Source organism: Salvia miltiorrhiza, chromosome 4, assembly GCF_028751815.1.
Source record: "Salvia miltiorrhiza cultivar Shanhuang (shh) chromosome 4, IMPLAD_Smil_shh, whole genome shotgun sequence".
Lineage (NCBI taxonomy): Eukaryota > Viridiplantae > Streptophyta > Magnoliopsida > Lamiales > Lamiaceae > Salvia > Salvia miltiorrhiza.
In genome coordinates, this window is record NC_080390.1 from 52,812,562 (window position 1) to 52,822,531 (window position 9,970).

The window sequence follows — 9,970 nt, forward strand, 5'->3', positions numbered from 1 at the left end:
CGGTGTTAAGTCAGAGGGGGCGATTTGCACCATTTTTTTGAGTTCGAGGGCCAATTTACACACACAATTAGTAAGAGGACTGAAATGCTCTAATGACCTTCACTTGAGGGGCCTATCTGCACCTTAACCCTTAAATTATTTATAAATTTAAATTAAAAAAAAAAAAAAAAAGATGGAGCGTGTCGTGTGTGCTCGCACATAATACATTGCTCACATTAAAATTACTCATTTAGGAATCCGTCGAGAAATAAATCACCGGTATCGGATATGTAGTGGGACTCGGTTATGAATTTTATTTGTAAGATTATCTCTTACTAATTAGTAATTATTATTAAAAATTTCATGTTTTGTGCGTGAAATCTCACTACTTTCTACTCCACATGTAATGTAACACAACACAACTATCTATCAATTCCAGAATCATCGACAAACCCTCAAAATTTCCGATCCCAAATCCAAATATTCGATCATCAAACCATGCGGGAAGCTCCGGTCCACCCCCCGAAGCAAGTAGCAGCCGCGCCGGAGGAAGATGGAAGCGGGGAGCCCCTCCTCCGCCCCGCCGCCGCCGCCGTCGGCGTCGGCGCGCTCCGGAAGAAGGCGACGGGAGTGAGGTCGTGGCTGCTTCTCGACTCCACGGGCCAGGCCCAGGTGGTGGAGGTTGGGAAACACGCCATCATGCGGCGGACTGGGCTGCCGGCCCGCGATCTCAGGATTCTCGACCCGCTCCTGTCCTATCCCTCCACCGTCCTCGGCCGTGAGCGGGCCATTGTCATCAATCTGGAGCATATTAAGGCAATCATTACGGCCCAAGAGGTTTTCCTGCTCAATTCCAAGGACCCTTCTGTGATTCCCTTTGTTGATGAGCTTCAGAGGAGGATTCTTCGCCATCATCAGGCCGTCAAAGCTCAGGTTTCTCTTCCTTTACTTCGATTGTAGTAGTTATTTACTATCTACTACAATGAATCAATCTCGTGTAGGATGGATTGAACCTTTTTTGCATTGTGTATTAGGATGATAAAGAGTAACTTAGAAATAGCATTCAAATTGTAAATTCAATGAGTTTGTTGTTGATTTTGGCATAACCTGAGTCCTGAGACCCAATATCTTTTTGATGCATGTTCCTTTTTTCTTCCTAATTATTTGCAAACATAATTTTTATGGTAATTTGCATATATTGATCGGGAGATTGGTAAAAGCTTGTAAGTTTATATGTTTCTGCAGCAATGATTTTATTTTGTACATCTCAAAAGGTGAATAGTTACGATTTTATCTTGAGTAGTACTTAGTTTTCAAATTGGTTTTGCATGATGAGCTATATATCTGCTGAAAATCACTATGTCTAATTTTCAAGATATCATATTCCATGACGTCCAATTATTCTTCGGTGCTCTATGAAAGTATATTTTTAGACAGTACGTACTTTGTGCTTATTCCACATCTAAGCTTCACATGTCTGAATGAGGCGTGGTAATGGTGGTTAAGGAAGCTGGGGATGGCGAGAATGCAAACTGGACAAACTTGTATGATATGGAAGGGCCTCAGTCAATGCCCGTAAGTCCTCTGGATAGCTCCAAAAACTTTCCTAATAAAGAAGAGGGAGAAAATGCAGATGGGAAAGAACAATCCGTGGAGAATCGAGATGGTCCGAAGCTGCTCCCTTTCGAATTTGTTGCATTAGAGGCATGCCTTGAGGCTGCTTGCAGTTGCTTGGACAGTGAGGTTTGAAAACTCTAATGCTAGTTTTCTGTTCTCAAAATCGAATATCTCATCATCGTTAGTTCTGCAGTTCACTCATTTTTCTTTCTTTCTCCGATCTCAAGCTAGGCAAGGACACTGGAGCAAGAAGCTCATCCAGCATTAGATAAACTAACTTCAAAAATTAGTACTCTCAATTTGGAACGCGTCAGACAAATTAAAAGTCGCCTGGTTGCTATAACTGGTCGTGTTCAAAAGGTTTGAGTGGGTAATTTTGTGTTATCCTTTTCTGTTATGTGTTTTTTGTTAGACTCTTAGGATGAAGTTTTCATGAACTTCTGTTTGTGAAAGTATTGAAATTGGAGATACATTTTTAATTAATTTTATGTTTCAAAATTCTTTTTAGTTGTCCCAGGTCATAGGTTGGTTCTTGTTCCGTTTTATATTATGTGAGCTTTGACAAACTTTAAGTTAAACACTAGAGAAGCATACATATTTTTGAATCTAAGACTCAACTATACAAGGAAGCAGTAGATATGGCTGCTTTTATCTTGATAAAGATGATAAGAATTATCTCTTTGCTCTATGTTTCCTGCCATTGTGAGATTGTCACTCACAATATCATATTATTGGTAGAATATCTAGTGACAGTTGGGATCTGAAAATATCTGTTCTTTTTTACCTTGCACTATCTGTTTTTTTTCTTTTAGTTACTGTCTTAACTTTAAAATGTGCTTATCTTGCCTCAATAGGTCAACATAAATGACCGAACAACTAAGAGTTTTCTAGAAAACCAAAGTTTTTGAAGTACTATGACTCATATAATCATGGTTCCTTATTGTTAGGTATTCCTATATAAAATAGTAGCTAAGTGTACACGGTTGCATTGTGATATTTCTCTTCCATGTAGTCATTCTGACATGGTTTATCAGGTGAGGGATGAGCTAGAGCATTTGCTGGACGATGATGATGATATGGCGGAGATGTATTTAACAGAGAAGCTAGAAGAACAGCTTGAATCTTCTTCTGTTTCTATGGTGGACGAGCAAGATGACTTGGATGAGGCTGACTTGGATGACAGGCATGTGACACCTATGTCTTACTATAAATACTTCAATATTTCATGGACATTCAGTTACAACATTATTAGCGTGGTATTTCAGGACACCCGCTGAAATATTGGAGGGCACTGAGAGTGCTTATGCTGATCGTCGGAACATTAACAGTGAGGAGGCATTGTTTGGTGGCCCTAACGCCCCAAGCAGACGCAGTCATGGAACCCATACTAGTACGCATAGTGCCATAAGCAAGCACCTTGATGTGGAAGAGCTAGAAATGCTCTTGGAAGCATATTTCGTTCAGATAGATGGTACACTTAACAAGTTATCCACTGTATGTAACTCATCTCTCTACTTGGCATTCAAACTCCTGTTTCATTTTCATGCACAGAATATTATTTCTCCTTTGGTTTCTTGGTAAAATCAAATTCCTATTGTTCCGTAGATGGTGCCCATGTTGGTGGTATAACAACGTCTATATAAGGAGTATCCGACGTGATACATGATGTACCTACTATCCTTTTCATTGTATTCTTCTAAGAGTCTGGTTGATGTTTTATGTCCTGTTAAAACCTATTCAAACATTGTGCTGGGTTCTTTAGACATATATTTCCTGCCTTTCCTTTGTGTTAAGGTCAAATACATAGGTTCATCTCTATCAGAATCGGACTCTGTTTCTTTGTTTTGCATGCAGAAAAAGAAGTTGGTTGATAGCACCGGCCACTTCAGTTTTTTATTAATTGGAATTAGTTATTAGTTCAATTAGGTTTTGTTTGAGTCAAGCCCGTTGGGCTTTAGTCATTAGGGTTTCATATCTCTTTTCTTATTTAAAGAAGTTGAGGCAGTGGAAGTCAGTCGTCTAGGATTTTGGATTTGTTGGGACAGTTAATTCCGTAGGGCCTCTTTGAGGATTCCTGTTCAGTTCATATTTATTAAGTTTTCCAGCAATGAATCACCTTTACTCTATCATTGGTAGTGTTTAATTGTAAGTACATATTATCTTTTAGGCTGTAGGTTCCAGTACGAGTACTGCATGAGTCCATTACATAGAACATAACCTTATTTGAACAATGGCTTTTACGGAGTATGTTTTTCAGGAATTTTGGTCTGTTTTCTTTTATATATTTTGTTCTGTGACTGATATTTTTATACTCAAGAGTTCGGCAAAGTGATTAAAATGTTCTACTCGGAAACCTTGCTCTTTTTCTTGAAAGATTAATTTTTTGATTCCACAACGTCTGGAATCATGTTTGAGTCCCTTGTGTTGTGGATACGATACTAAGTGGAAACCGAATTAAACAAACGTAAATATGGTTCTTGGGTAGGAATAATTTTGATCTATATTCCATATTTGTGTTTGTTTAATCTAGTTTCCATTTAGTATCGTTTCTGGAGTTTGTTCTACAACACATTTTCATTCATCAATCTTGGTTGCATAGCTGTCTTGAGTTTCTAATATAAGTGCATGGAGGAACATTATTGTGATTTCAGATTGAGACGCAGAAAGTGATAGTAAACCCCATTGGCATTTCTTGTTTGCTTCTTGGAAATGACCTAGTAAGTTACTGATTTTCTGCCCTTGTGATTGTGTGTGAAGCTGAGGGAGTACGTCGATGATACAGAAGATTACATCAATATTATGCTTGATGACAAGCAAAACCATCTTCTTCAAATGGGGGTTATGTTAACAACAGCAACCCTTGTGGTGAGTGCCTTTGTGGTGGTTGCTGGAATTTTCGGTATGAACATCAGAATCGAGCTTTTCGATGACCAAGTACATGGGATGATGAGATTTCTGTGGACTGTCGGAGGTGGCTCAGCCGGCACTCTCTTCCTGTACGTGATTGCCATCGCGTGGTGCAAACACAGACGGCTGCTGGAGTGACTCGCTCGAGGTTGGTTACCCTAATTTGTATGATATCTTTTGCTTCACCTGCTCAAACGCAGAGATATATATTGCAATGTTTTGATATTGTGTTTCTGTGTATTTTCTGAGGCTGACTAAGGTTTTATATTGATGGATAACTGTGTTGCGAATTAATTTAGTTGTGAGCATATTTCTATCACAAGTGACTTTCTCAAAACATGTTCTTGAGATGAATTAATAGGAGTAATAATATATATATATTTAAGTAGATAATACCCAGTTTCAGATTAGCGGTACTAATTGTGGGTTTTTTTTAATCATAGTTGTTTAAATTCTTATTTTCTGAAAGTGTTTGGAATCATTTTCAAAGAACAGTGAACAAGAGCATCTTATTCTATATTTTATTATTCATTACTCCCTACATATTCTGTCTGTTTGTAATTTTGTATTTGAATTACTGTCTGTTTGTAATTTATTTGATGTTGTAGAATGGAGTACCAAAATTGTGCTCATAAATTGTACTAGTAAATTTATTAACTCTCATCATTCGTTTCAAATCCCATTTCATCATTAATTAAGATTAATTTTGATATATATATATATATATATATTATTCTGTGTACAAAAGCACGGAACAGCATGGAATAAGAATAGAAGGGAGTACTAACTATTGAGATAAAATCAAAGATTATTCAATCATAACACCAAATCTCCTACTTGATGAAACGAGCCCTTATGAAGAATGAGTTCGAATTCTACTGATATTTTTTAGATTGAGTCAAGATTTGTTAAATATCTTTTAGATCGAACCGTTGCTAACACTTACGGCTTATATTTCCAGTTATTATTATATTACACAAGAGTGAAATTTATCTAATTTGATGTAACAATTTTATGTCGGTTCAATATGATCTTGGATATTCTTTGTAATTTTAATTTAATTAAAAGATACGTGTTACTATCAGTTTGGATACACAGATGATTTGATAGTAGTGGAAAGCCATTTATCGCTATATTGCCAACTTTTGGCACTCTCCAAAGGTCATTTTATCCCTTTTATAATATGGCTATTATTTTCATATCTAAATTTAGCCGATTTTTGGTATCTGAATTCGAACGCGGATGGTATTTCATTTTCCGTATAATCGATCAAATTAAATGGATCGGCTATAGGCAATTATAATATCGTAAAAAAAAAAAAAAAAAATCACCCCTATTTATTTTGATTGTTTCACGTGTTTAAATCTGAAAAATAAACATCAAACTTTAACTAATCAATAATCAAAAATCATTCTTACATCACATTTCACATTTAACGAAGTTACAAAATATCATAATTCATAGGTGTCAAAACTCTCAATGACTTTTGCGTTTAGAAACTCATGATTTACATCAACGAGTCTCAAAATAAAACACAACTAACATAACAAAACAGAAAAATGAATCACCACCCAAAATCAAAACTAAAAGAAAAAAAAAATCCATCACAAATTTAATAGGTAGTATGTATGTATATATATATATACTAGAAAATTTATTAAGTCTTTCTCCGTTAATTGACATTTTGAACTATAAAGTTTCTAAAATTCGTATTGCGGTTTATAAGTATTTTTTTAATAAATTAATAGTATTAAATAAGATTTATGAGACATTTTGATAAGCCTCAATTTTGTCAACATGTATGTAAATATATATTGTCTTTCAAAAAAAACATTTAGATATAGTATATTGTAATTGTAATTGTAATTGTATGCATAATTTGTGTGTGTCTTTTCGCCAAATAATAATAATAATAGTTGTGTGGCTCGCAAAACAAAAACGAAAATACCGAACCGTGAAAGAGGTGGAGCAATGGGCAACTCCGGATCATCCTCCGCCAATCCCCGTTACTCCGCCGCCGCCAGGTTTTCTATCGCTTCTCACTTCTCGCAGCACTTCGGTTTATGCAATTCGAAATAATGCCAACCAATTTTTTCATATTTGCAGAGGTTTTACTCAGAAGGGATTGGAAGATTTGAGATCGCTCCACGCATCGCTTGCAGCTCAGTCTGAAAGTATTGGGGAATACGTTTCTCCTGATGTTTTCAAGGTGCTGTTTCTCCTCTGTTTAGAAACAATTTTTCGATTTCTACGCATATTTCAGGTGATTCGTTTTCTGTAGCTCTTTCTTACTAGTATGAGCTTGCATATGTGATATGTATGTATATAGGCGTATATTGGAATCGATGGGCCTTTGGGGGATAGGATTTTCAATTTGGTGTCGCAGAAACGGAAGGATCAAAAGCTTACTTTTGAAGACCTCGTTATTGCTAAGGTGATTTTGCAGCTTTTGGGGAACTAATTTTCTTTGAAACTTTTGTATGTGGTGTATTATCAATTATGGTAGAAAATGCACATCATCTGAGAGCTTTGCACAGAAGAGAATTATTTATTATTTGATAGTTAAGAACTTCGACGTGTGCCTTGCTTTTTTACAAATGGCTGGTAGTGAGCTTTGCACACAAGACCTTTGGCCTGGGTTACTTTAATACTATGTTAGAATGACTACTTTGTTTGGGGAAGCTTGGTTGATTAATCTAAATGGGAAATGGAAATTGGGGGCATAATGTTGTTTGGCATAAGGGTTCCGGGATTAAAATTGGATAATGATTCACCAATTTCCGTTAACTGCTCTCTCTACAATTGATCTGATTCCCGGAGTGATTCTGTCCTCGGAAAAACCATTACATGATCCGTTGAAGTACTTGAACCAAGGACCATAAGGGGGAGAATTGATAAATATTGATGCGAGAACAAGGAGCAAAAATGAATTTAAAGGAAATGGGACAGAGGGCAATGTAAATGAAGCTCGATGGAACTGTCCTTTTATCATCTCATGAAGTGCAATCAAACATGGATTAGGAAGATTTTCTTGATTGACAAGTTTCACAAGAAGATATTAATTATTGGATGCTTGTATAGTTTGGTGTTATACATGTATGTTGTAACGCTACTTGCTGGAATTGACTTCTCTAAGTACAATTTTCTTTCTGGCCATTTGAGCTCTATCCATCTGAACACGCGGATGAGTTAAGTTTATGTCCCCTTTGTTTATTTGTTAATAAAACCTAGGTACAAGATGAATCCGCTTTGCAAGCGTTTTCCGAATACAATGCGTTCAATTCCATTTAAACCCACATATGCACCCCCACCTTAGCTTGTCTACTTCCTCTGCTTCTTTCCCCTTTTGTGTGTGTGTGGAATGTGGGTGGGAGTGGAGTTATTAGTTTTATCAACCTGTTAAAATGAGTAGAACATAAGTGTTGAGTTTATTCTTGCTTCATATTTAGGGGACGTATGAGAAGGGGACTAAGCAGGAGATTGAAGAGTTCATTTACCAAATACTAGATGTATCAGATGATGGTATAGTTGGAAGGTGACATATGGAAATTTCTTAATGTAAAGTTATTTTCGTACATAACCATTTTTCTGTTCTAATATGGTATTAAACTTGGTTTCTGCTAGATCTGATCTTGAAGTTGTCTTAACTTCAATGTTTAATAACCTGTTTCATGAAGATGGCTCTGAGCTTAAGCAAATTGAGGCTTTCATCAATGCTGCAAATCTTACTAGTGATAGCATGTCCTTTGAAGATTTCCAGAAATGGTGTGCCCATGTTCCAGCGGTTAGGAAATATCTGGGTTGTTTGTTAATGCCGTCTGATTCAGGTGAGTAGTTCTCTCTCTCTCTCTCTCAGGGTACGAATTTGTGAATAATAGATTAAAATTGACTGCAATTGTAATTTTTCCTTGTAGTATTCTAGTATTGTCTAATTGAATGTGAAAAACAAGGTTTTCTTTAACTAAAACAATCCTTCATCTTTATACTTTGCATAATACAAGTGATACCTCAATGAGAATCCAGCATGAAAATGTAGTAGGGCAAATAACTTGCAGACAAGCAGTCTGATATAAGACCACTTTAAAGGCAATTGCTGCTGGAAACTCTCACTTCTCCTTTTGCAGGTTCTCGAGTACCGAAATTACTTATTCCAGACAATATTGATCGTGGTCAAATCTTGTTAACAAAGGAATATGCTTGGCATATTGGTGGAGCACTCTCCCAACCTGATCTGGAGGAGTGGAAACTTCTATATCACAGTGGTATTCATGGACAAAGCTTCAACACGTTTTTGGGCCATATGATGTGAGTTGCTTGCTTATGACATCATTTTTTATTTTATTTTTTGCTCATGTATACAGTCATAATGTATACATAGGTCTACATTTTTGTTACATGTCCCAAAGGATGCGTGCATAGGTGTACATATGTTAAGGGACTTTAATTGCGGCATGACTCATCCAATTAGGTTTTGTATTGAGACCTAATATTTCCACATGCATGCGTACCTATCCCATGACTCTGATGTGATTATATGAAAGGCATAAGTTTGCTTGTTTATCATATCATTGTTGAAGTTTTGAAGAGGGTGAAGGCTAAAAGCTGTGTATTTCTGTGTCGGTTTCTAGGTTGCCACTTCTATCTTTTACTAGGGATGGAATGGGTAACTATTCAAATTAATCTGCAGAAAAGCACCCACACTATTGGTCATCAAAGATAAAGAAGGTTGCATCTATGGAGGCTATGCTTCTCAGCCATGGGAAAGACATTCTGACTTCTATGGGGATATGAAATCTTTTCTCTTTCAGTTATACCCCAAAGCAGCAATTTTCCGACCAACTGGAGCGAACCATAATTTACAATGGGTAAGTATTTGAATTCTTCCGTAATGAATAAGTGAAGCACCATGTATAACATGGGGTACGTTATACATACACTGAACATGAACATGAACTGTAACATGAGCGGGTTTCTCGTTCTCATAATACATACACTGTGTTTCAATGATGGTCCCGCTACAAAATCCCTTGTGTATGCAGTTTGCTGTAGGTTTCAGTTCAGAGACCATTCCTAATGGCATTGGTTTTGGAGGCAAAACAAACCATCTCGGATTGTTCATATCAGCAAATTTTGATCAGGGCCACACCTTCGAGTGCACTACATTTGGCAGCCCATCCTTGTCCAAAGCCACCCGAATATATCCTGAGACAATCGAATGCTGGGGCCGTAGTTCCGGAAGCAGGAGAAGATAGGCCCGATGCTCTTCAAGGCACAGTGCTCGAAAGGTTTAAGGAGGATCGCCATATGCTTAATATGGTCGGGATTGCAAATTCAAGCTCATAGGTCTTTCAGACTTATCGCTTATTTGTCTTAGATGCCAAAGCTAATCTGTTTCTTCTGCTCAAGGCATCTTAGTGTTGGAGACCATATTTTCACAGAGGATAAAACTTTACGCTGTACTAATACT

General features: G+C 36.9%; 2 protein-coding genes across 2 annotated transcripts; both read left to right on the forward strand.

The window, feature by feature from the left end:
- Nucleotides 1–233: 233 nt before the first annotated feature.
- On the forward strand, nucleotides 234–4,882 carry LOC131020503 (magnesium transporter MRS2-3-like). Its single transcript, XM_057949353.1, has 6 exons — nucleotides 234–912; nucleotides 1,486–1,722; nucleotides 1,828–1,956; nucleotides 2,631–2,779; nucleotides 2,862–3,090; nucleotides 4,354–4,882. The coding sequence occupies exons 1-6, from the start codon at nucleotides 478–480 to the stop codon at nucleotides 4,639–4,641; spliced, it is 1,467 nt and encodes a 488-aa protein (XP_057805336.1). The 5' UTR covers nucleotides 234–477; the 3' UTR covers nucleotides 4,642–4,882.
- A 1,474-nt stretch (nucleotides 4,883–6,356) lies between these two features.
- Nucleotides 6,357–9,958, forward strand: LOC131020504 (uncharacterized). Its single transcript, XM_057949354.1, is given in 9 exon segments — nucleotides 6,357–6,527; nucleotides 6,610–6,712; nucleotides 6,833–6,937; nucleotides 7,953–8,038; nucleotides 8,128–8,330; nucleotides 8,628–8,808; nucleotides 9,191–9,368; nucleotides 9,543–9,728; nucleotides 9,730–9,958. Coding segments are annotated over 9 exon segments (1,212 nt in total). The 5' UTR covers nucleotides 6,357–6,474; the 3' UTR covers nucleotides 9,847–9,958.
- The last annotated feature ends 12 nt before the right edge of the window (nucleotides 9,959–9,970 follow it).

Coding starts and splice junctions, on each gene's coding strand:
- LOC131020503 (XM_057949353.1), top strand. CDS start 478: ATGCGGGAAGCTCCGGTCCACCCCCCGAAGCAAGTAGCAGCCGCGCCG. Junction 1,723..1,827: donor GCAGTTGCTTGGACAGTGAG/GTTTGAAAACTC, acceptor ATCTCAAGCTAG/GCAAGGACACTGGAGCAAGA. Junction 2,780..2,861: donor GAGGCTGACTTGGATGACAG/GCATGTGACACC, acceptor GTGGTATTTCAG/GACACCCGCTGAAATATTGG.